The 20,853-nt window shown below is 33.6% G+C and overlaps 3 protein-coding genes and 1 pseudogene across 3 annotated transcripts; 2 read left to right on the top strand and 2 right to left on the bottom strand.

Moving 5' to 3' along the window:
* Window positions 1-153: 153 nt before the first annotated feature.
* On the bottom strand, window positions 154-6,402 carry LOC107942918 (26S proteasome non-ATPase regulatory subunit 1 homolog A). The gene is made up of 13 exons (XM_016876646.2): window positions 5,954-6,402; window positions 5,242-5,311; window positions 4,718-4,823; window positions 4,399-4,510; window positions 4,154-4,322; window positions 3,496-3,971; window positions 3,251-3,386; window positions 2,920-3,168; window positions 2,480-2,700; window positions 2,135-2,393; window positions 1,744-1,976; window positions 1,123-1,639; window positions 154-823 (listed from the first exon to the last, which is right to left on the bottom strand). The coding sequence occupies exons 1-13, from the start codon at window positions 6,106-6,108 to the stop codon at window positions 497-499; spliced, it is 3,030 nt and encodes a 1,009-aa protein (XP_016732135.1). The 5' UTR covers window positions 6,109-6,402; the 3' UTR covers window positions 154-496.
* A 1,800-nt stretch (window positions 6,403-8,202) lies between these two features.
* LOC107942916 (cytochrome b5-like) lies at window positions 8,203-9,189 on the top strand (annotated as a pseudogene).
* A 1,050-nt stretch (window positions 9,190-10,239) lies between these two features.
* Window positions 10,240-12,273, top strand: LOC107942920 (cytochrome b5). Its single transcript, XM_016876648.2, has 3 exons — window positions 10,240-10,617; window positions 11,654-11,720; window positions 11,854-12,273. The coding sequence occupies exons 1-3, from the start codon at window positions 10,531-10,533 to the stop codon at window positions 12,102-12,104; spliced, it is 405 nt and encodes a 134-aa protein (XP_016732137.1). The 5' UTR covers window positions 10,240-10,530; the 3' UTR covers window positions 12,105-12,273.
* A 398-nt stretch (window positions 12,274-12,671) lies between these two features.
* Window positions 12,672-16,557, bottom strand: LOC107942919 (cyclin-dependent kinase inhibitor 5). The gene is made up of 3 exons (XM_016876647.2): window positions 15,860-16,557; window positions 13,268-13,471; window positions 12,672-13,144 (listed from the first exon to the last, which is right to left on the bottom strand). Exons 1-3 carry the CDS (start codon window positions 16,360-16,362, stop codon window positions 13,075-13,077), a joined length of 777 nt encoding a protein of 258 aa, XP_016732136.1. The 5' UTR covers window positions 16,363-16,557; the 3' UTR covers window positions 12,672-13,074.
* Between the last annotated feature and the right edge of the window lie 4,296 nt (window positions 16,558-20,853).

Genomic DNA, 20,853 nt, shown 5'->3' with positions numbered 1-20,853 from the left:
TGATGGTCCAACCAATTTAATCTCAGTTCAGACCAACATGACCCAGGACTCAGTTTCAACGACCATGCAAATAACAAAACCAGACATCGTTGCCGAGGGAGCAAATCTTAGGTTTTTGCACCTAAACCCTAAAATGATTGCTGAAACCAAACCTTGAATAGGGAATAACGGTTGAACATGTATAAATGTATACAACTATCTTTCCAGAGGAATAAAAACACACGATAAAAAGGGAACAATCAACAATTGGACCAACATCCTTTAAAACGCACACTCATGCCTAAAAAGGGAAATTAAGTTCAACCCTAACCCATCTAAAACATATCCTCGTGGAATTAAGAATGATGTAATCTAAACTCAGAATCTCCCTAAGTTGAGGATAGGAATCGAGCATCAGTTCTAGTTTCACTCTAGGTTGAACAGCTGTAATGTCAAAAGGCACTGCTCAAGTATAAAAGTATTCTTGGCCCTGTTTCAGTTTCAGGATTGGGTAAAATCAGGATGAGTACTCGAATGGCTGAGGCGGCTGAGGTTCATCATCAACGGCCATGGCTGATGAACTCTGTTGTCCTGCAGCTGCTGTTGATCCACCAGCCGGGGATGCCGTGGATGTGGGTGCATCTGTTAGAGAGAGCACCTCCGGTTCATTAGGGCACAGGTCTCTGAGAAGAACGAATCCAGATGGTGCCAACTTCACAGGCACATATCGACTGTCTTCTAAAAACTTGATGAACTTCTCCTGCGCAGGAACCACTCTTGCTGGGTTGGTCAAAATCTCAAATGATGGCTCAGGGTCGGATTTCTTCTCTGGAGGGCTATCAACCTGTCCAATATTAAAGAATCAATGACAGAAGGTTAGCATACAGAAGTTTCGGTTTATTGTCACCTGGTCTGATATCAAACTAGCATCATAATATTAGCAACAATGCACTTGATATTTCATCCCTTGTTCTTAGAGTTGTAACGAAATTTAGGTCCAACTGCAACAGAATCTAATTACGAGTTACAGTAAATCCTAATCTTCTGAAACTATAAATTAAATCCCCAAGTAACTGAAATGACGGCCAGTCCACTATAGTATAGATATAGCCACAGAATTAAGGATAACTTCACAAATCTTACCTGCATGGCTTCTCCATCCTTCTCACTAGATGATTTCCCTTTTCCAGTATTAGCAGCAGCAGAAGACTCTGCTCCAGTTGATTTCTCAGCATTTGCCTTCTGTTCTGCCTCTTTCTTAGCCCTAGCTTTAGCCTTAGCCGAAGTTGATAGGACAGCAGTTGGAAGTTTAACAGCAGATGTGGTGGTGGGCACAGTAGTTGGTTTTGGATACTCAAAAAGCGAAGGTTTTGCATGTGATAAGAACTCAAATTTTGGAACCTTCAGGTCGTAGTTCAGTCCAATAAAAGCCGTAGGTGAAAATGACAAGCTTACAAAATAAATGAGAGGATACCAATACCAAAATTGGCTAAAAACTGCAAGACCAACAACTGCGGTGACTTTGTCATGCTTTGTCTTGGAAAGCAATCTTATGGTTACATTCCTCCCACCAGCATCAAGGATCCCAGAGGCTAGGATTGCTCCCATCTTGCTCATTGTGTCTTCATGTTTATCAAGAATTATCTTTTCTAATTGTCGCCTAGATTAAGGAGATGAAAAGAAGTCAGATAACGCACATATACGTACAATAGTTGCACATCGAGAAGGAAGAAAGAAAAATAAGAAGATAGAATAACAGCATGCCTGAATGTTCCGACACGAGAATCACTGGCTTCATTGGTCTGGACCATGACCATAGCCATTGCAATGAGGGCACCTTGGCGAACAAAATCAACAACATCTGATGTTAAGGGTTCTAGCAATGATATCGCCTCACTCAATCCTGTGCCAGCACATGAAATGCCCACTGCAAGTGCCGCACCATATCTAACATGTGGGTTGTATGATTCAGATAGTAAGGAGACAATTCGAGGAGTCTGCAGAATTAAACATGCAAAACAGCGAGATCTTTAGAAATACTTATAGCCCAATGACAAATTGCAAAGATACACTAGAGTTAGAAAAACATGGGGTAAAAGGAGAAATAAATATCGATCACACCACACCAACACAAATGAGGTAAAGCAGCACATACCTGGTCTGGCTCCGAGTAAAGGACAAACCCCAGAGCTAAAACAGCAGTTCTCCTAACATCATCACTCACATCTGATACAGCGAAGTGCAGCAGCTGACGAATGGCCTTGTTGTTAGCAGTTCCCCTATAGGCCAATGCTAGTGCATACATACCACCATAACGTAGTATAGGATCTTGATCCCGAGTCATCTGCTCAATTAATGTATCTGCTTCTTCTTCCCTTCCATAAACTGTAAGAGCTATACCTAATGCTAAACCCCTGAGAGCGTATGGGAACAACACATGTAAAGACCATAACACAATAAAATCCAACTCAATACCAAGAGCACAAAAGTCTAACCTTACCTGATAATTTTCTCATGTTGTGTTTCATGTGCATAAGCAAGCATCTCGCTTGCCTTCTCACTTGCAGTTCCAACCATAAGCAAGCCCATACTGATGCCAGCAGCTTCACCAGCGACAGCACTGTCAGTATAAAGCACAGTTTTGATGTCATCGTATATTTCTTCGTCAGCAGTCCCCAGAGCTGCCAAACCAAGACCTAAGCATGCACCATGTTGGATAACCTGCATAAGTACCCCATATTGACTTCAGACTTACTCAAGGGTAATGCTATTTTTTGTCCAACAACTGGACAGTCCAACTACAATGGGATCGAGCTTAATAAATTGACAAGCATGCACTCTTGTGAGTAGATGGAAAGTTGGCACTTAAAATTTTCTCTTTACTTAAAGATCTATGGGTAATAAAAAGAGAAGCTATTAGAGACCAAGAGAATCATATACCTCAACATTCGTGCCGCGTAAGCTTTCACGAAGGAATTGCTTAATGCCCTCACCATGGTTGGCATGAATGAGACCTAAAGCGTATAAAGCCCCACCTTCAGAGTATGGACTCCCACCACCACCAGCCCCACCTTGGGGCAGGTAGGGAGCCATCAGAGACCTCCCCTGCTGCAGATGTCCTCTGTGAATAACACCAAGCCCAGCAGTTGCACTGAATTTAGCCCAATTGGTGGCTCTACTCAGCCAATCCTGATGATCAGAGCCTCAAGGCTAAGTACACCCAAAACATACAAAGAGTGAAAGAAAAGATGCAGCCAGATAAAAGCCTTACCAAATTGTCCCTCAGGAAAGTATCAACAGTTGTTCCAGCATGCATTATCGCATTAGCGTAGATTGTGGCACTATGACAAACGCTATTCCTCATTTCAACAGATTGCTTTATTGTCTTCAAAATCAGTAGATCAGATCTAAAACAAGACAAATGCAAACTATTCAATAGATTGTAATGTAAATATCAAAAAGAAACGTGAAAATTTAGTCCACTGGAAGATAGCACAAAAAACATTGATGCCTCACTTGTTATAACTGAACAAGAACTGCAGAGTCAATTGTATGGATGTCTCTCCAGACAAAATTCCTTTGATTTTTGTCAGCCTCTCAGCATACATAACTTCTTTAGGATATACCTCATCAACACTTTTTGTAACAGCAGAAGATTCATCTGTCATCTGAACATCCTCTGGAGCAGTAGAATTTTCATTTTGAGCAGTAGCAGGATCACTGTAGCCTGGCTGTACAGATTCTGAAGGCAGAGATTTGAGAGCTGAAAGGCAATCTCTTACATTCAAGAGAAAAGCCTGGTGCTCATTCTCCACAAGATCAAACGCGATTTGGAAAGCCAAAAGAGCATCCTCCTTATTTTCAGAACGAAGAAGTCTCTCCAATATGTTTGCAACACCTTCAGGTTCATCCAAGAACATGAGGCACTGACAAATGCTCAAATAATCGGGAGAAGGAAGCTTTTCATAAACTTTAACAAGAAGCCGAAGCACCTGCATGAATCAATGAATACAGGCATTAAGGATCTTGCAGAATTTGCTAGGTTGCACCAAATTCCAAGAAAAGAGCAACTAATAAGGCAATATTAATTGTTCTAATAATATTGTCAAAAGAAAAAGGTGGCTATGCAATTTATACAAACTACAGATGTTTTATGAACTACTAAACTTCTTACCTCTTGTCGATATTCTCGGCGATACACAAACGAATGAGAGACATTAATGGAATACGCTAAGGTCCCATGAACATTGTCACTCCTTGTTATTGCTTCCTCAAGTTTATCCAGTCTCCGGCACTCAATTGCAATTCCCATGGCTTGTTGGTATTTTCCATCCATGATACACCTAAATGAAAAAAATAGTAAGACAGCAAAACTACCTCCACAATATGTCATCGAATAAGAAAGAAAGCTCTACATACTTTTCCAGCATTCTCTCTACAATTGCCTCCAACCTAGGGTCAACCATTGCTGCTTCATTACTTGATTCTGCTGCCTTTGACCGAAGGCTGACATACTGATCTATTGCCTTGGCTAAAATTAAGAGCATAAAAATCAGCTGCTTGGAATACCCAAATTAAAACAAATGAAATAAATATAATAAACACTAAATGAATGTTGAGACTAGCCTGATAAATAAAATGCAGTGAAATACAACCACAACCAACATACTAACAAATTTCAATTAATCAACCTGCTGTTAGTGATCACAAGATATAGCAAATGAATCGAAGTTCTTACAAAGAAGAGTATGAACATAATCAGAATCCTCGGAAACATCAAAAAGGGGACCGGCTCCAAGAGCATAAGACAATGAATCATTGAGTTCACCCAAGTAATAAAAGACCTGAAGAAAATTAGAATATACGTTATGTGAAAAGTCAACAAAGTCAAAATCAAATAAAAAAATAAGAGAGAAAGCATCGACTTCTATTACTTCTCATCTACAAATTTAAAAGCAATGCTAATAATGTTCCACAAATATAACGGCAGCATTGTTTTGACAATTATATGTTAACATTATACCACTTTTTTCTGTTAGTTTACAGAAGTGGAACATTTTTTGGGGGTCACTAATATTTGCAAAATCAGCAACATTGAGTAGGAAAACTTGTCCAGGAAAAGAAAAAGATGCAAATCAAGGAGTGCAGATTTTTCCCCTTTACTAGAAGAACCCAAGTGGTTTAATTTCCAGAAATCATGCTACTACAAGCATTTGGTCACCAACATGAACATGCATACAGACAGATAGACAAGACAAATACCTTCGAGACAAGCAAAGCAGCAAGTTGTCTCTGATGCTGGCCAAATTCCTCATCTTCATACAAGCTTTCTCTGAAAAACACGGGAATATGATCAGTATTCACATCCAAAACTCATGAAGTGCACTATTTTGAACCAGAAACACTCCCATTGCAGAATGCAGGCTACATAACTTCTACAAAACAATGAATGGAATTTTCCAAATAAAGTGAACAAATGACTCATAATCCAGTGGAAATTTTCAAAAATCATTTTCCCCATTGTTTGTATTCACTCAAAAGTTCAATGTCCTAAGTGATCAAACTATTACCCACATTGCAAAATAGTTGCATTCAACTCTTCCTAATTTGAACTTACTTATGCAGAACATATAGCTTGACTAAAGCAATGGATTACTAAATGCCCAGAAAGGCCACAATTTAGTTTAATCCAAATTTCACCTTTTCCAGCTAAACCAAAAAAATTAAACATGCCAAATCTCCACGAACAAGTAAACCAAACCAAGCTCAATCAAAAATTGAATTTTACAAACTTAACTTACTAAATTCAAACTAAATTTCGGTCTTTTCTAGAGTAACTAAATCAAAACATCAAAAAGAACTTTCTTCACTTCTGTTCATTCAATTTTCCCACCTAACAATCAGATCAAAATAACCAAAGCCTAAACCCTAGCTAAACAAAGAAAAACACCGCAGAAAAAAACTCGAGACTTACATGATAGGAACGCTGGTGGAGATCTCAGGCCAAAATTGGTCAACGAAGCTAATCAAATTAGAAAGGGCATGATATTTTAACTGAGGGTGGCTCTCGTTAAGCATCGCCAGCAACCCTCCAGCTGAACTAACAATCGTCGCCGCAGCAGCCGCCATTTTTATCCTTCCACAAAATAAAAAAAAAAAACCCTAAGTTTTTTTTTTTTTTGTAGGGGTTTTGCCAATAAAAGAATAAAAAGAAGGGGTAAAATGGAGAGTCTAGCTTTCGTATCTCGTCAGTAGAAGAGAGCCGGCGACGATTCGGAGGCGAACGCCGAGGATGAAGCGATGACGGAGAAAGAAAGCAATGGAAAATACTCGCTTAGGTTTAGGAAGAAAAAACTGGAAATTTTTGGAGCAACTTTTTGCCCCTGAATCTGATCGAAGAGGGAAATAAGAATACACACTTGTCTTGAAGGAAAAGAAATCGATTTTTGCAACTTTTAAGTTTTAAACATTAGCCTCGGAAGTTTTTCTTTTTACACAATTAAGTCCTTTGTAAATTAAGTCTTTTTACACAATGGCCAGTTGTCAGTCTAACAAGCTTGGCATATTGGACGAGGATTTTGGCAATCAAATGTTGTGCTTGACAGTTATTTTTGCTTATATTTTCAGCATAACAAATGTTTTCCATAAGAATAGACAGAAAAAAACTCACCATAAAAATTGAGTATAAACATTTTGAAAACAATATTTTTATTGTTGAACAAGTCATACATTCTATAACAGATACTCCCACTTAATACAAAAAAAAAAAAACTGTTCAAGTCGAAAGGGGTTAATTATTTGTTTTGCTTGTTTCCAATAAACAACGCTAATCTTGTTCCCTTTTTTGGTAAATTTGAGGATTGTAAAATCAACTTAATTATTCTTATCTTCCTCCGGTACGATATGGTATAAATACAACACAAGTATGGAGTGCAAAATCAACTTATTTATTGCTTTGAGACAATCTTAAACAAAGTATAGTAGAAGAGTTTTTTTTTTTATATTAGGGTTTCTTAATTCTGTATTGCGATGATTTAGTTATTATTTTTTTGACTAAAAATAATGTAAGTGGTAAAAAGAACAAAGTGATAATTCATCACATTAACTGAATTAAAGATTACTAATCTTTTAACAAAAGACATTATTAATGAGCCTTAACGACTATATAACACAGACAATATTTAGTTAAACGTTGTTTTCTCTTCCTTTTTTTATTCACGTTAATGTTAAGAATAATAAACATAATGTGACCTAGAATATTTTTTATGTTGCAGTGGACAATCGTTGATGAAACAAAATGCATTGCAAGATATAGAAAATAATGTTGAATCTTAATCACTCCAATCATTAATTTGCTTCATGATTGGAAAAGTATTAATCTTTAAATTTTGCCATTAATAAAAAACCCATCCAAGCTTTTTAAGTGTCTTAAGAAATTCTTAAAATCTACTAAAAAAATTGAATTATGTTTTAAATGAAAGATATCATGTTCAATTATTTCGATTAATGTTACTTTAAGTTTTGTATTAATAAATTTATTTATTATAAAGAAATATTAATGTCCGAAGTTTTTGGTCGTAATTGTTGGATATATATATCCATGTAAAAAGTTTTTATGCTCAAGAATTTGTGAAATATATCGAGTTATTAAAAATATTGAAGCACCAATACACGTAAAATAAAAATAAATAGTGAACTTTCAATGGTAGACATCAAAATTCTATTATGTTTTTATTTAAAATTGCATATTTATTTTTATATAAAAAATTATTTAAAATTATATAATATCATTCATAGATATTTATCGTAAAACACTCTTAATATAATTTTTTCATACAAAAAATACTATTTAAATTTAAATTTTCGGTATCTAACTTGACACTACATCTTCAATGAAACTCATCAGTACAATTACACACATTTGAATCTCTAATCTTGCTCAATTCCACATTTGAAAATTTAATTCCTAATTATTTTCGATTCTTCCTTTATTTGTAGAATTTAATTTTATTTTGTAATTAATCACATGAAAGTTAAAAAAGGAAAAAAATCCAACCACAATAAAATTGCGTCGGTTTCATTAGCAAATTATTGCAAATATGACTTGTCCTGCCCTGTTTGTTTCTCCCACATTTATTATTACCAGGTCACTACTAAAAACTGCCCACTTGTTCTCTCTCAAATCTCACTTTCCCAGTATTTTTCACTTCTTTATTACATATATATTTGCTCTTGCTTATAAACCTGCGATATTGAGAGAGAAAGAGGGGTTAAAGTTGAACCGAAAAAGAAGCAAAAAGAAAAATGCGTGGTGATGGAAAGGTGTTCACTTTGGCTCAAGTCTCTGAGCACAACACCCCCAAAGATTGTTGGCTCATCATCAATGACAAGGTCTTTTTTTCTCTCCCTGTTTTTCATTATGATGGCTTAATGTGTTTGATTATGCAATTATGATCTCCAAAACCAAAAGCTCTTCTCTGTATATGCACCTGTGTAAAGAAAACAAGACCCTTATCTGCTGCAATCAAAGATGAGTTCAATCCAAAGTGACAAACTTCCATAGTTTTGTCTATAGTAATAGATTTCACAATATGTTTGAAGAGCATGATTTATTCATATTAGTGTCGGCCTCATTCGTGCAACAGGTTTACGATGTGACAAAGTATTTGAAAGACCATCCTGGTGGCGACGAAGTGTTGTTATCAGCAACAGGTACAAACTTGGGGTCTATTTTCATCCGACTTTCGCTATCATTATGTATACTGCCTACGATACAGGATGTTGGACACAGTGATAGCGCACGAGACATGCTGGAGCAATACTATGTCGGAGAGATCGACATCTCAACCATCCCTACGAAGACGACATATAAACCTCCGAACAGTAATCAATACAAGTAGTCCGAGTTCATCATCAAGCTCCTTCAGTTCTTAGTTCCCCTTGCCATCTTGTGTTTAGCAGTCGGTATTCATCTCTACACCAAATCGTCTTAAAAAGTCTGGAGAAAACTCGGGTTTCATTTATGCTTATCTTCTCTGAAAAGGCTCAAATAATCTTAAATTTGGTTGTATAATTTTATGGACCTGCATTTTTGTAACCCTGATTTTAAAGACAATATTTGAAGTCCATTCTGTTTTGAGTATGAACAATCCATAAGGCTGAAAATATTGATGCTTACAATAGAGCATAGCAAATAAGAAAAAGATTAAAACACACCCCTTTGTATCATGTAATAATATCTGTCCTCCATTTTTGAGCATCTTTAACTTGTTTAAATTGACAATTCTCCAAGAAAAAAAAAAATAAAAATGAAACAATTCCGTTACATGAAAACAGTACTGAAACACCATCAACCATTTTATACATGAGAGGTTTAATGGAAGCAGTCAGTCATGACTCGATGAAACATCGTTACTGCTCATATTCACGGGCTGCATCATCATCATCATCATCGAGTTCATGAAATGGCCAAAGTTATCAGTTTCTCGCATGGAGATAAGAAGAAAGGATCATGTTTAGTCCAAAGAGTGTTTCAAAGTTCCATCAGTACAAGTATAAACAAACAGGGAGACCCTAAAGTTCCTAAACTCTAACCTACACCCTCATTCCTTTCCCTTCTCATAGGATCCGTTACTTCGATTCATATCTTTTGTATATGTGAAAATCGTTACCAATTTTTTTCAATTGTACACATTTAAAAAAAAGGTTATATTCATTTATTTTCATACAAATCCTTAAAACTACTTAAAAATGTTAAATTTTATTGAATTATATTTTGAATGAAAGACATGCTCAATTAACTCGATTAATGTTATTTTGAGTTTTATCTTTAATTAAAAGATATTAATAAATTTGTTTATTATAAAGAAACGTTAATGTTCGAAGTTTTTGATCGTAGAACTTAACAATTTTTCTGTCTATATTTATGTAAAAGATTTTTATGCTTAACAAATTGTGAAATATACCATTTTGAATGAGTTATTAAGAACATAGAAGTATCAATTTACATAAAGAAAAAGTGAACTTCAATTGGTAGAAATTAATGGTAAAATTTCATATTATTATATTTATAAGCATGTTTATTTTTATATAGGATATTATTTAAAATTATATTTTAGAAATTTAATTTTTAATCATTTTCTATTATTTATTTATTTGTACAATTTAATTTTATTTTGTGATTACTTAAAATGGGAGTTAAAGAAAAAAAAGGAACGAAATCCAACCACAATAAATATGCGTCAGTTTCATTAGCAAATTATTGCAGATATGACTTGTCCTGCCCTATTTGTTTCTCCCACATTTATTATTACCAGGTCACTACTGAAATTCAACCAATGGAAAAGCCTATGGATTAGTTGGTTAGCCCACAGAAATTTAACTGCTTCAATAAATATTTAAAAAACTGCCCACTTTTTCTCTCTCAGATCCTTCTTTCCCAGTATTTTTCACTCCTTTATTACATGTATATTTGCTCTTGCTTATACAAACCTGAGATATTGAGAGAGAAAGAGGGGTTACAGTTAAACCCAAAAAGAAGCAAAAGGAAGAATGGTTGGTGATGGAAAGTTGTTCACTTTGGCTCAAGTCTCTGAGCACAACACCCCCAAAGATTGTTGGCTCATCATCAACGGCAAGGTCTTTTTTTCTCTCCCTGTTTTTCATTACAATGGCTTAATGTGTTTGTTTTATTGTCAAATTAAAGGATTTTGCATGTTGGCGTTTGGTATTTTTCAACTTTTTCAAGCTTTCATTTTTTAATTTCATTTTAAAATTTTCTTGGCCTTTTTTAGTGATCCCATGAAACCCATTAGGAGCAGCTTTTTGAATGTGGGAGTTTAATCTCCTAATCGATGTGGGATTTGAATTGTTTACATTGCAATTGAACTAAGCTGTTCTAGTTAAAATCTGTATTCGACACACGCCCATCATCATCTAAGCCATGATGCAAGGCCTTATGCTGTTGTGGTTAACGAGTTGTGGTAGTGCCTAGTTTGAGAATTTTAGTATACCCAGGATTTAAGATTATCAGTATCCCTCTGTATGTGAGAACATCAAGGTTCGAGAACTTTTCAACTATGTTGCTCGATGCTTCATTTTTCATGGAGTATCTGTATCCGACACTTGTGTCTCACACACGAATACAAAGATATGACCTTCAAGTATCCTTCATGGAAAAACTTAGAAAAACTAACCATACCCATGTCAGATACATATCCATATCCATCACACACCGAGTCTAAGTAAACATAGCTTTGTGGATAGACAACTTATGGTCGTTTAGTTCCATGGTTAGACATTTGCTGTTACCATCAATATAGGGGTCATAAAGGGTTTGTTCCGGACAGCCTCTAGAACCAAACTAAGAAGAGGGTAACTTTGAACCTAGGTGTCTCGGGGTAGGGCTTTTCCTCATGCCTCTTGTGGTGTTGATTATGCAATTATGATCTCAGCAAAACCAAAAGCTCTTCTCTGTATATGCACCTATGTTGTAAAACTTGACCTCGGGTTTTAGTGTCTTTGAAAGAAAACAAGACCCTTATCTGCTGCAATCAAAGATGAGTTCAATCCAAAGCGACAAACTTCCGTACTTCGTGTCTATAGTAATAGATTTCACAACATGTTTGAAAAGCACGATTTATTCAAGTTAGTGTCAGTCTCATTCGTGCAACAGGTTTACGATGTGGCAAAATTTTTGGAAGACCATCCTGGTGGCGACGAAGTGTTATTATCAGCAACAGGTACAAACTTTGGTCTATTTTCATAACTTTCGTTATCATTATGTATACTGCCTATGATCTTGGATGACGTGTCGGAGCAATGTAGTATTGTGCAAAGAGGTTGATATGGTTTTACTGCCTGTATATGTTACAGGGAAGGATGCCACAGATGATTTTGAGGATGTTGGACACAGTGATAGTGCACGAGACATGATGGATCAATACTATGTCGGAGAGATCGACATCTCAACTATCCCCAAGAAGACGACATATAAACCCCCGAACCAGCCACACTATAATCAAGACAAGACATCCGAGTTCATCATCAAGCTCCTTCAGTTCTTAGTTCCCCTTGCCATCTTGTGTTTAGCCGTTGGTATTCATCACTACACCAAATCGTCTTAAAAATAATCGAGATTGTGTTACAATGACGGAAAAAACTTGGGTTTCATTTATGCTTATCTTCTATGAAAAGGCTCAAATAATCTTAAGTTTGGTTGTATAATTTTAAGGACCTGCATTTTTGTAACCCTGATTTTAAATACAATAATTGAAGTCCATTCTGTTTTGAGTATGAACAATCCATAAAGCTGAAAATATTGATGCTCACAATAGAGCATAGCAAATAAGAAAAAGATTAAAACATACCCCTTTGTATCATGTAATAATCTCTGTCCTCTATTTTTGAGCATCTTTAGCCTGTTTAAGTTGACAATTCTCCCAAGAAACAAAATTAGAAGTGCAGAACGGACATGATAATGAAATACAAGAACCTTCCAATGCATTACCAATAAGAAAAGCTTATCCCGGCCAGTACCTGAAATACCATCAACCATTTTATACATGAACGGTTTAATGGAAGCAGTCAGTTATGACTCGATAAAACAACAGCAATTCTGCTCATAGTCACGGGCTGCATCATCATCATCGAGTTCATTAAATGGCCAAAGTTATCAGTGTCTCGCATGGAGATAAAAAGAAAGGGATCATGTTTAGTCCAAAGAGTGTTTCAAAGTTCCATCAGTACAAGTATAAACAAACAAGGACGAAACTCTAACAATTCCTAAACTCCAACTTACACCCTCATTCCCTTCCCTTCTCAGATGATCTGTTAAACAAAGGATTCGATTCGTATTTTTTTGTGTATGTGTAAATCGTTACCGTTGTTCTGTTACAAACAGTTAGTCGACACATTTCTTCAACGGTCCTACTTTTTTTTACAAGTAAAATAAGGGAGATGGAACATGGAACTAACACCGTCAGCCTTTACAACTTTACAACTAGTACTAAATCCTGCTAGCTGAAAATACCTAATTTTAAGATCAACTGAGATTCTAGCAGGAAATATGGGTCCTGATGGAATGTTAATGGTCGTTTAGGGGTCCATTTTCTCCCATTGATAACGCCCGGGAAGTGGCTTATCTTTCACTGGATCGAAGTTGTACCTGCAAATAACCCCCACATCTTTTATCAGATCATAACCACAATATAGTGATACAAGAAAGAGTTGTGCAAAAAATTCAAACAATCACAAAAGTGAGAAACAGGGTGAAAGAGATATAGTATACTTCTCAATGAATTGTCTTTGCTGGTCTTCTTCTGTGAGAGAAAAGAACTCATCCATTTCATGTGATGTTGGTGTATGTCGCTGCGTTGAATTCTGTACTCTCTGGTTAGTATCTGCTGAGTTGGTAGGCCTAGTAGCAGAACCTGGGGTTCTTATACTCTCCGAGTCCCTTATCAAGCTGCAAGGAGTTGATTCCCTAGTGCCCCTGCATAAAAACAATTAACTATAAGTAAATCAAAAGTAAAATCTACAGGCAAACACTCAATTCTACAAAGCCAGTTTAAAAAGATTAAATATTCGCCCCAAAGCACACCCCCCCCCTCTTTCAAGAAAAAGAAGAACATTGCATGGAGAAGCACACCATACCAATCATTTGAAGAATAAAGCTCAAAATGTTTAAGACTTCCTTAGTGTACAATAGACATAAGAGGTTCTTTGCGTCAACTTTTAAGCAAAAAGGGTTTGCAATGAAAAGAATTAAAAAATATATGGAAGGGGTCTGACTACAACTGATATGGATAAAATCTATCATTGCAATTCAGCTTAACCAAGCATATAGTAAAAAGACGAGAAAAAAAAGAAGCAAAATAAAACAACTCGGACAATATGAAGCAAAGAGTGACATTCTGGTTATTCAAATCTAAGAACAATCAGATTAACAACCATAATCCTCGTGTCAGAATCCTATGCTCAAAGCATGGAAATAAATGTAACTTAGAACTGTATCTTCCAAAGGTGTAAAAGCTCAATTAGCATATTAATCCCCAAGAAAAAAAAGGAAACAAACAGAAAAATGTCTTTACGTAAATTTTTATCTTAAAAAAATCAGGCATCCACCACATGCAAAACAACATGGTTTGTTTCTTTCCATTAGAATCATGTAGCAGCATATATGCCTAACATACCTAACAACGGAAAATATATTCATATTTTTACATATATAGCCACATAATTAGACAAACCCAAGTTTTAAACACATTCTAAGTTTAAATGAAAAAAAAAAAAGAGAGGAGGGCAGAAATCAATTATATTAACAGAGAAGAAGTGATGAATGACGAGGAAAAGCTGGTAATGACAGTTCTATTTCAGAAACAAGGATATCTGCCATAATACGGCTACTTGCTATATTATGCCATGATACAAGCAAATAACATAATTATAACATGAAAACAGAAATATTGCATATTGTATATAATACAAATTATTTATGTATCAAATTTTATAAAAATATAAAATAATTTAAACATGACCACATCATGAGAAAAACGAATGAACACAGATGGATACTCAAGTTGTCAGGTCTACTTCCATCAAAATCAGACAGTAAAATTCAGAAGTAGTTAAAAACTGTAAGAATCAATAATAGCTAACTTTAGCTTGTGAAGCAACAAAAGGACATAAGCAGACTGATTTAATTTCTCGGCAAGGGTAGATGAAGAGATAAAATTGTAACATCTTCAGACAAATAAAAAACACTACTCCTTATGTCATAAAAATAATTTCTACACCTTTCCTAGCAAAAAGGCATTAGAAAGAAAACATAAAATAAAATAGAAACCAAAGCTAAGAGATGATTTTTCATCATTTATCAGAGTTAAATCAAACCTAATAAACAAAAAGAAGTTGGAATAACTCAACAAAACCCATAGAGGAACTCTATTTTAAGGGTGAATTACTCTTTCTTCAATCAAATAAGAAATATGGAAATAATGTGAAAATGGAAGTGAAAAGAAATCCCATTAGTCAACAGATATTTTATTACAGCAGAAGCTCAACAGGAAAAAAAGGTTTATATACACAAACATATGTGTAAATATATTTTTTGACAGAATGTGTATGTATATTTTGTTCAAGATGGTTTTGCTTGATAAGGTGTAAAGAAAAGTAAAAGGATAAAAAATTAAGAAATAAAAAGTTGCATAAGATAGAAATATTTTTCTTTTAATTAATTGGCTTGGGAGTGAATAGAAAAATGATATTTTTCCTTACTATCAATGAATAGAAAAAATGAGAAAAAATTTAAAATTTAAAATTTAAAAAAATATATATAATTTTATATACTTAACTTGCATCCCTTGCGTCTTATTACTCTACTTAATCATTACAAATTAGAATAAGTCATTTTTATTCACGAGCATGAAAAAAAATCATACATTGTATTTTGTTTTTCATCACTTCTCATTCATATCAACCACATTTAGAATTAATTTTCTTTTCATTTTTCTACTTTTCTTTTCTTTCTATTCTTTCACTTTTCCACTCTGCCCAGCATACCCAAATACATGCTAAGTGAAAAAAAATGCATGGTATAACAAAAATAGATGAAATAAATGTCCAAATAATTTAAAATCCCTAAAACTACAAAACTCAAGAACTCAGCTGAAGTAAAAGTTTCTACTTTTCTGGGTTCTAAAAGAGATAAATAAATAAACAGTGTTTTTCATATAAAAGATTGTATTTTTCCCCAATTAAAGCATCAAACACCCACAATAACTTTTCACTAATAAGAATAAGCAATAAATAACAATAACCCGAACTTCCAATGGAATAAATAAAAATAAAATAAAGATGAAAAAAGAAAAACAAAACCAACCTCTCTCTAGCTTCCATGTCCAAAATATTTTCTCCAAAAGAAGCTTCAACACCACCAAAATCATTGCTTTCATTATGATTATTGTTAAGATTGCTGTAGTTAATAATATTATCATTTCCATTATCTTCTTGCACAATGTCTTCACCTTTTTTCTTTTCCGAATTCGAACCGCCACACGGTCGAACCCTAGAATACGAATTAGGGTTAGGATTCTGCACACAGCTATCCTTCTTACTCCCCTGTTGCTGCTGCTTGTGCCTCTTCGAAACATGATGGTGCACCACAAGCGGCGGTTTCTCTAACCGTCGACTCCGCAGCTGGAGAAACGAGCCGTCTCCTGTAGCCGGAGCCGAAACAACCGTAGGCGGAGAAGAAGTGGAGGATTTCTGTAGGCGTTGAAGGGCGAGGGTTTTGGCCCTTGTCCGAACCCCGAGAGAAGCCTGGGAAAGTTCCATTACGGCAACCTCCCCTGCCGTTTTGGCCTTCCTAATGTACTTACCCATTTGGGATTTTTGGGGTTTGAAATTTTGTTTCAAGGGTTTTGGGTTTTGGTTTTCGAAGAAAGAAGCTTAAAGCTTAAGGCTCAAGGCTCAAGCTCTCATATGAGAGAGAGAAGAAATAAATAAATAAATAAAAATAGTGTTTTTTTAATTAAAAAAAAAAGTGTGGACGGGGAGATTTTCAGGTGGCTACGAGTATTTACTGCTCCACTGCCCTTTTCAATATCTCGTGATATTTTACATTTTGTAACATAGCGGAGAATATGCGAACCCTAGAAATAATATACCATTTTAAAATTTTCTCGTAAAACTCTCTTGAGATCTGTACACCATTCTTATACACTTTTATTTCAATTACGAAATAATGAAATCTGGATTAATTATTGAAGTATTATATTTCACTTCTTTTTCTCAAAATTTATATTTGATTTTAATTAAAAATTAAGTATTTTAAATTTTTATTTAATTAATTTATATGTTAACCTTGACATTATTCAAAAATTATTTAGTTACCATTATTTAAAAAGTTTTAATGAAAAAATTAATAAAATATAAAAGAAAAAATAAATTCATCTCAAAGTTACTCATATTAGCTTAATGATAAATTTACGACTTCAAAAATATAAAATCTTACACTTCAGGTTAAACTATAAATTTTTTTTCTACAAGTGGTTTACTTCTTTGTTTTGTCAACGACGGTGTTAGTCTTCTTTTTCCTCCCTACCACCAACTTTGTTTTTTTTTCTTTTTCTCTTGATTCACTTCATATGCGTTTTTTTCATGTATAAATCTATTTTGTGAGTATTTTTATAGTCTTCACCATAGATAAATGATAGTGCTTGTTGTTGCTAAAATTCCATCGACCACCAACACTTTCTCTAAAAAAGTAGATGGCTCTTCATCGGTTTCTTCATATGTTTATGCTTTATATGGTTTTTTTTTGTTTGGTTTTCATTGCTTAATAAAGTCTTCATTTTTAAAAGTTTTTATTTGCTCTTTTAATACGTTTTTTAATATTATTTATGAATGTAGTCTTACTTTTGCAAATAATTTTAGGAATAATTTTGTCATCCTCGCCGGTTTGGTGGATGCTTAATTATTTTACCGATTTTGGCCACCTACCTTTTTGGACCATTGAGGTTAATTTTCTTATCGTGATAGTTACTTGCAATCACTTTAGATATATCATACTTGAGTTGTGACAAATCTGATTGTCAATGTGTCATAATATTCTATCAATTAAGGCTAAAGCCTTTGTCGTATTAATGTAGCTTAAAACAAAACCCATCAAACTAAATTATAAGATAGATAAGCCTATACATTTGAAAAATAACAACTCTCAGACATAGTACTAGTATGTGTAAGCTTAATCTAAAACTATGTTTGGTTCATTGTAATAGAATAGAGTTATAACAGCATAAGGAGAAAAATTGAAATGACCAGAGTACCCTTAGTAGAATTTTTGTTAGGTGGACAATTATTGTTATTGTTATTAAATTTTAATAGAATTATTATTAAAAATAATTTAATAATAATTAATTAATTAATCATCTTTTAATATAATAATTATTAAATATAATTTTAAAAAAATAATCATATTTAATTTAATAATAGTTTTAATATAATTATTTTTTTAAATTATATTTTGAAATTAAATATTTTATATTAAATTATATTAAAATATTTCAAATATTTTATTCTTATGATTTTAACTATTCATTTAAAATATAATAATATGAATGGTTAAATTTATTATTAGGTTACGAAGATGAAGGAATTTAGGTCAAAGCATTTGATTTATAGATATTTAGGTATTTTATAAGACATATGATTTATGGTGAAGGTAAATAACTAGGGTGTAATTGAGGTGAGTCGAGTTTGAATATTGTCAATTTTAAACTTGATTCGAAATTTGGAGTTCGATGTTCAACTCGAGCTCGGTCGAATATTTGTTTTTTAGTTCCAAGTTCAATTCAAGATATAATAAGTTTGTTTATCAATTTTTATACTCAAGTTCGAACTTGGCTTAATAATTAAGCTTAGTGTTAATAATATATTTTAAGGGTAATGGCATAATTTAATAAAATAAAAATATGAAAAGCTTGGTAAGGCTTGCGAGCTGCTCGAGTCAAATATTACTATGCTTGAATTCAACTTGATTGATAGCTTGAGCTACTCGAACTTGACTCGATAACTACCAAATTGAGTTCTAATTTTTTCGAGTCAAACTCAAATAACTTAATAACATCATTGTCTTCTTTACAGTCCTATAAACAGTTGTCCTTTTGGATAACTTGTGTTTGATAAACATGTAACAAACCATCCCAAGAAGTGATTCACTTTAAAAGAACTCAAAATGGCAAAATAAGGTAGATAACTATTAAGATGGATTTGGTAGAGAAGACCTATGATCGTGTGAGACGTGACTTTTTGGAAGATACTTTGCAAGAAGTTGGGGATACCACAACGACTGGTTCAAGTGACCAATCATTTCTACCACTATGCAAATACTTTTGGAGTGGAGCTTTTACAGGGGAGTTCAACAAAAGCAAAGGCATTCGATAAGGGAATCCTCTCTCACCTTGCTTATTCCGGCTTGGAGAGGTTGGAAAATAGTAGTAGTAAAGCAGCACTAGATAAAATTTGGCGACCTATTTATATTTCAAGAAGAGGACATTTGATCTCTCGTCTCTTTTCCGCGTATGGTTTAATTCTTTTTTGTAAGGTAGATTTGGACAAAGTAAAATTGGTTGATAGGGTTCTCAAATAGTTTAGTTGCTACTAAGAGTATAAAATAAACTCTCACAAGACTTAAATTTTTTTTAAAGAGTTCATTTATTTCGTTAGAGTCGTCAAAGATATTGATCAGATCATAAATTAACAAAATTGGAAAGAAACTCAATGGTTGAGATGCAATATTCTCTTAGCTATTTCATGCAATATTTTCTCATTCCAGTTAGCGTGAAAGAAATTTTGTGTGAAGTTTGAATGGTAGTAATCATAAAACTGCTTTTGTTTAGTGAGATATTTATTGTCAGCTACTTTTTAATGGTGACCTTGGTTTTAAGAGATTGAATGAACAAAATTACTCTTTTATGCTAAAATTGGGATTCGGCATTGTCTCGAATGTTTTACACTAGATTTAACAAGAGTTGATTTTTGTTTAAATTTTTTTTTTAAAGCTTGTTGAAGCAAGTGAATTTGATGTGGCTGTCAAAGCGCCAATGGAAGTGGCTATTATACTTAACATTGCGACATGTTGTGACTTGTCATATTTGACGTAGTCAATTTTTGAAATAAAATATTTGAGCTTCAAATAAGCCCGATTATGAAGATCAATTTATTTGAAGAAACTTATCTTGAAGATTGAATTGAATGGGATCAAGCAATTAGATTATTTGGATTGTGGAGATTGAATTGAGATCCCATTAAAGACATATCTCCAACATTCCACTCTATATTGGTCATTATTAATACATCGTATCTTGCTATTTTAGGTACCATTTTATAGGAGATTGGATTATAATTAATCTCTAGTATGTTAGCAAGTCTTGAACTTCTATATTTTCGAGACTTATATAAGTTTTGAAACTAAGTATTGAGAGCACTTATCTATTCATAGTGGAACGTATCTTGAGAGTACATTTGAGAGAGTAAAAAAAACTTGTTCACTGCCTAAGTTGAGAACTTAGAAGTGATTGATCTAGATCTTCGAATACAAAAACAAGGTTGCGGGTGTGATAGAACTTGAATAAATTATTGTGTTGGGATTAAAGATAGTAAGTTTACTCACTAAGTTAGGCTCAACAAACGAAGAGAAACCGAACTATGTAAACAATTCTCAGTATTATTGCTTTATCTTAGTGCCAACTAAAGTGGCCACTTATAATCATCACGTCTATTTAAACAATCTATTTTACTTAGTAATTAGCAACCGTCTGTTCTAACAATATTAACATTTAGAACAGGACCATAACAGAGATAGAATGTTTTTATCGAGTACAAATATTAAGGGCACGTTTGGTTCGCTGTATTGTATTAGAGGCGTATTGGATTAGAGGTGTATTGGGATTAGAGGTGTATTGGATTAGAGGTGTAATAGCTAATCCACTGTTTGGTTGAATGTAATGGAATAGAGGCGTAATAGTAATCTTGTGTTTGGTTGAATGGAATAGAGGTGTAATAGCATAATAGAAAAAACTAAAATGACTAGAATACCCTTAGCATAAATTTGTTTTGGTAAATGATTATTGTTATTGTTATTTAAATTATAATAAGATTTTTATTATCAATAATAAATAATTTAATCATATTTAAACATAATTATTATTAAATATATTTAATTAAAATATATAATTTAATAAAATTCTTAATAATTAATATTCTTATATTAATTTACTGAAATCATAATATATGATACTGTAAAATATAAATTAACATAATTATTATTAAATATATTTTAATTAAAATATATAATTTAATGAAATTCTTAAT

This window comes from Gossypium hirsutum, chromosome A09 (genome assembly GCF_007990345.1).
Source record: "Gossypium hirsutum isolate 1008001.06 chromosome A09, Gossypium_hirsutum_v2.1, whole genome shotgun sequence".
Classification (NCBI taxonomy): domain Eukaryota; kingdom Viridiplantae; phylum Streptophyta; class Magnoliopsida; order Malvales; family Malvaceae; genus Gossypium; species Gossypium hirsutum.
Note: the sequence above shows the minus strand (reverse complement) of the source record. Positions and strands in the feature narration are given on the sequence as shown.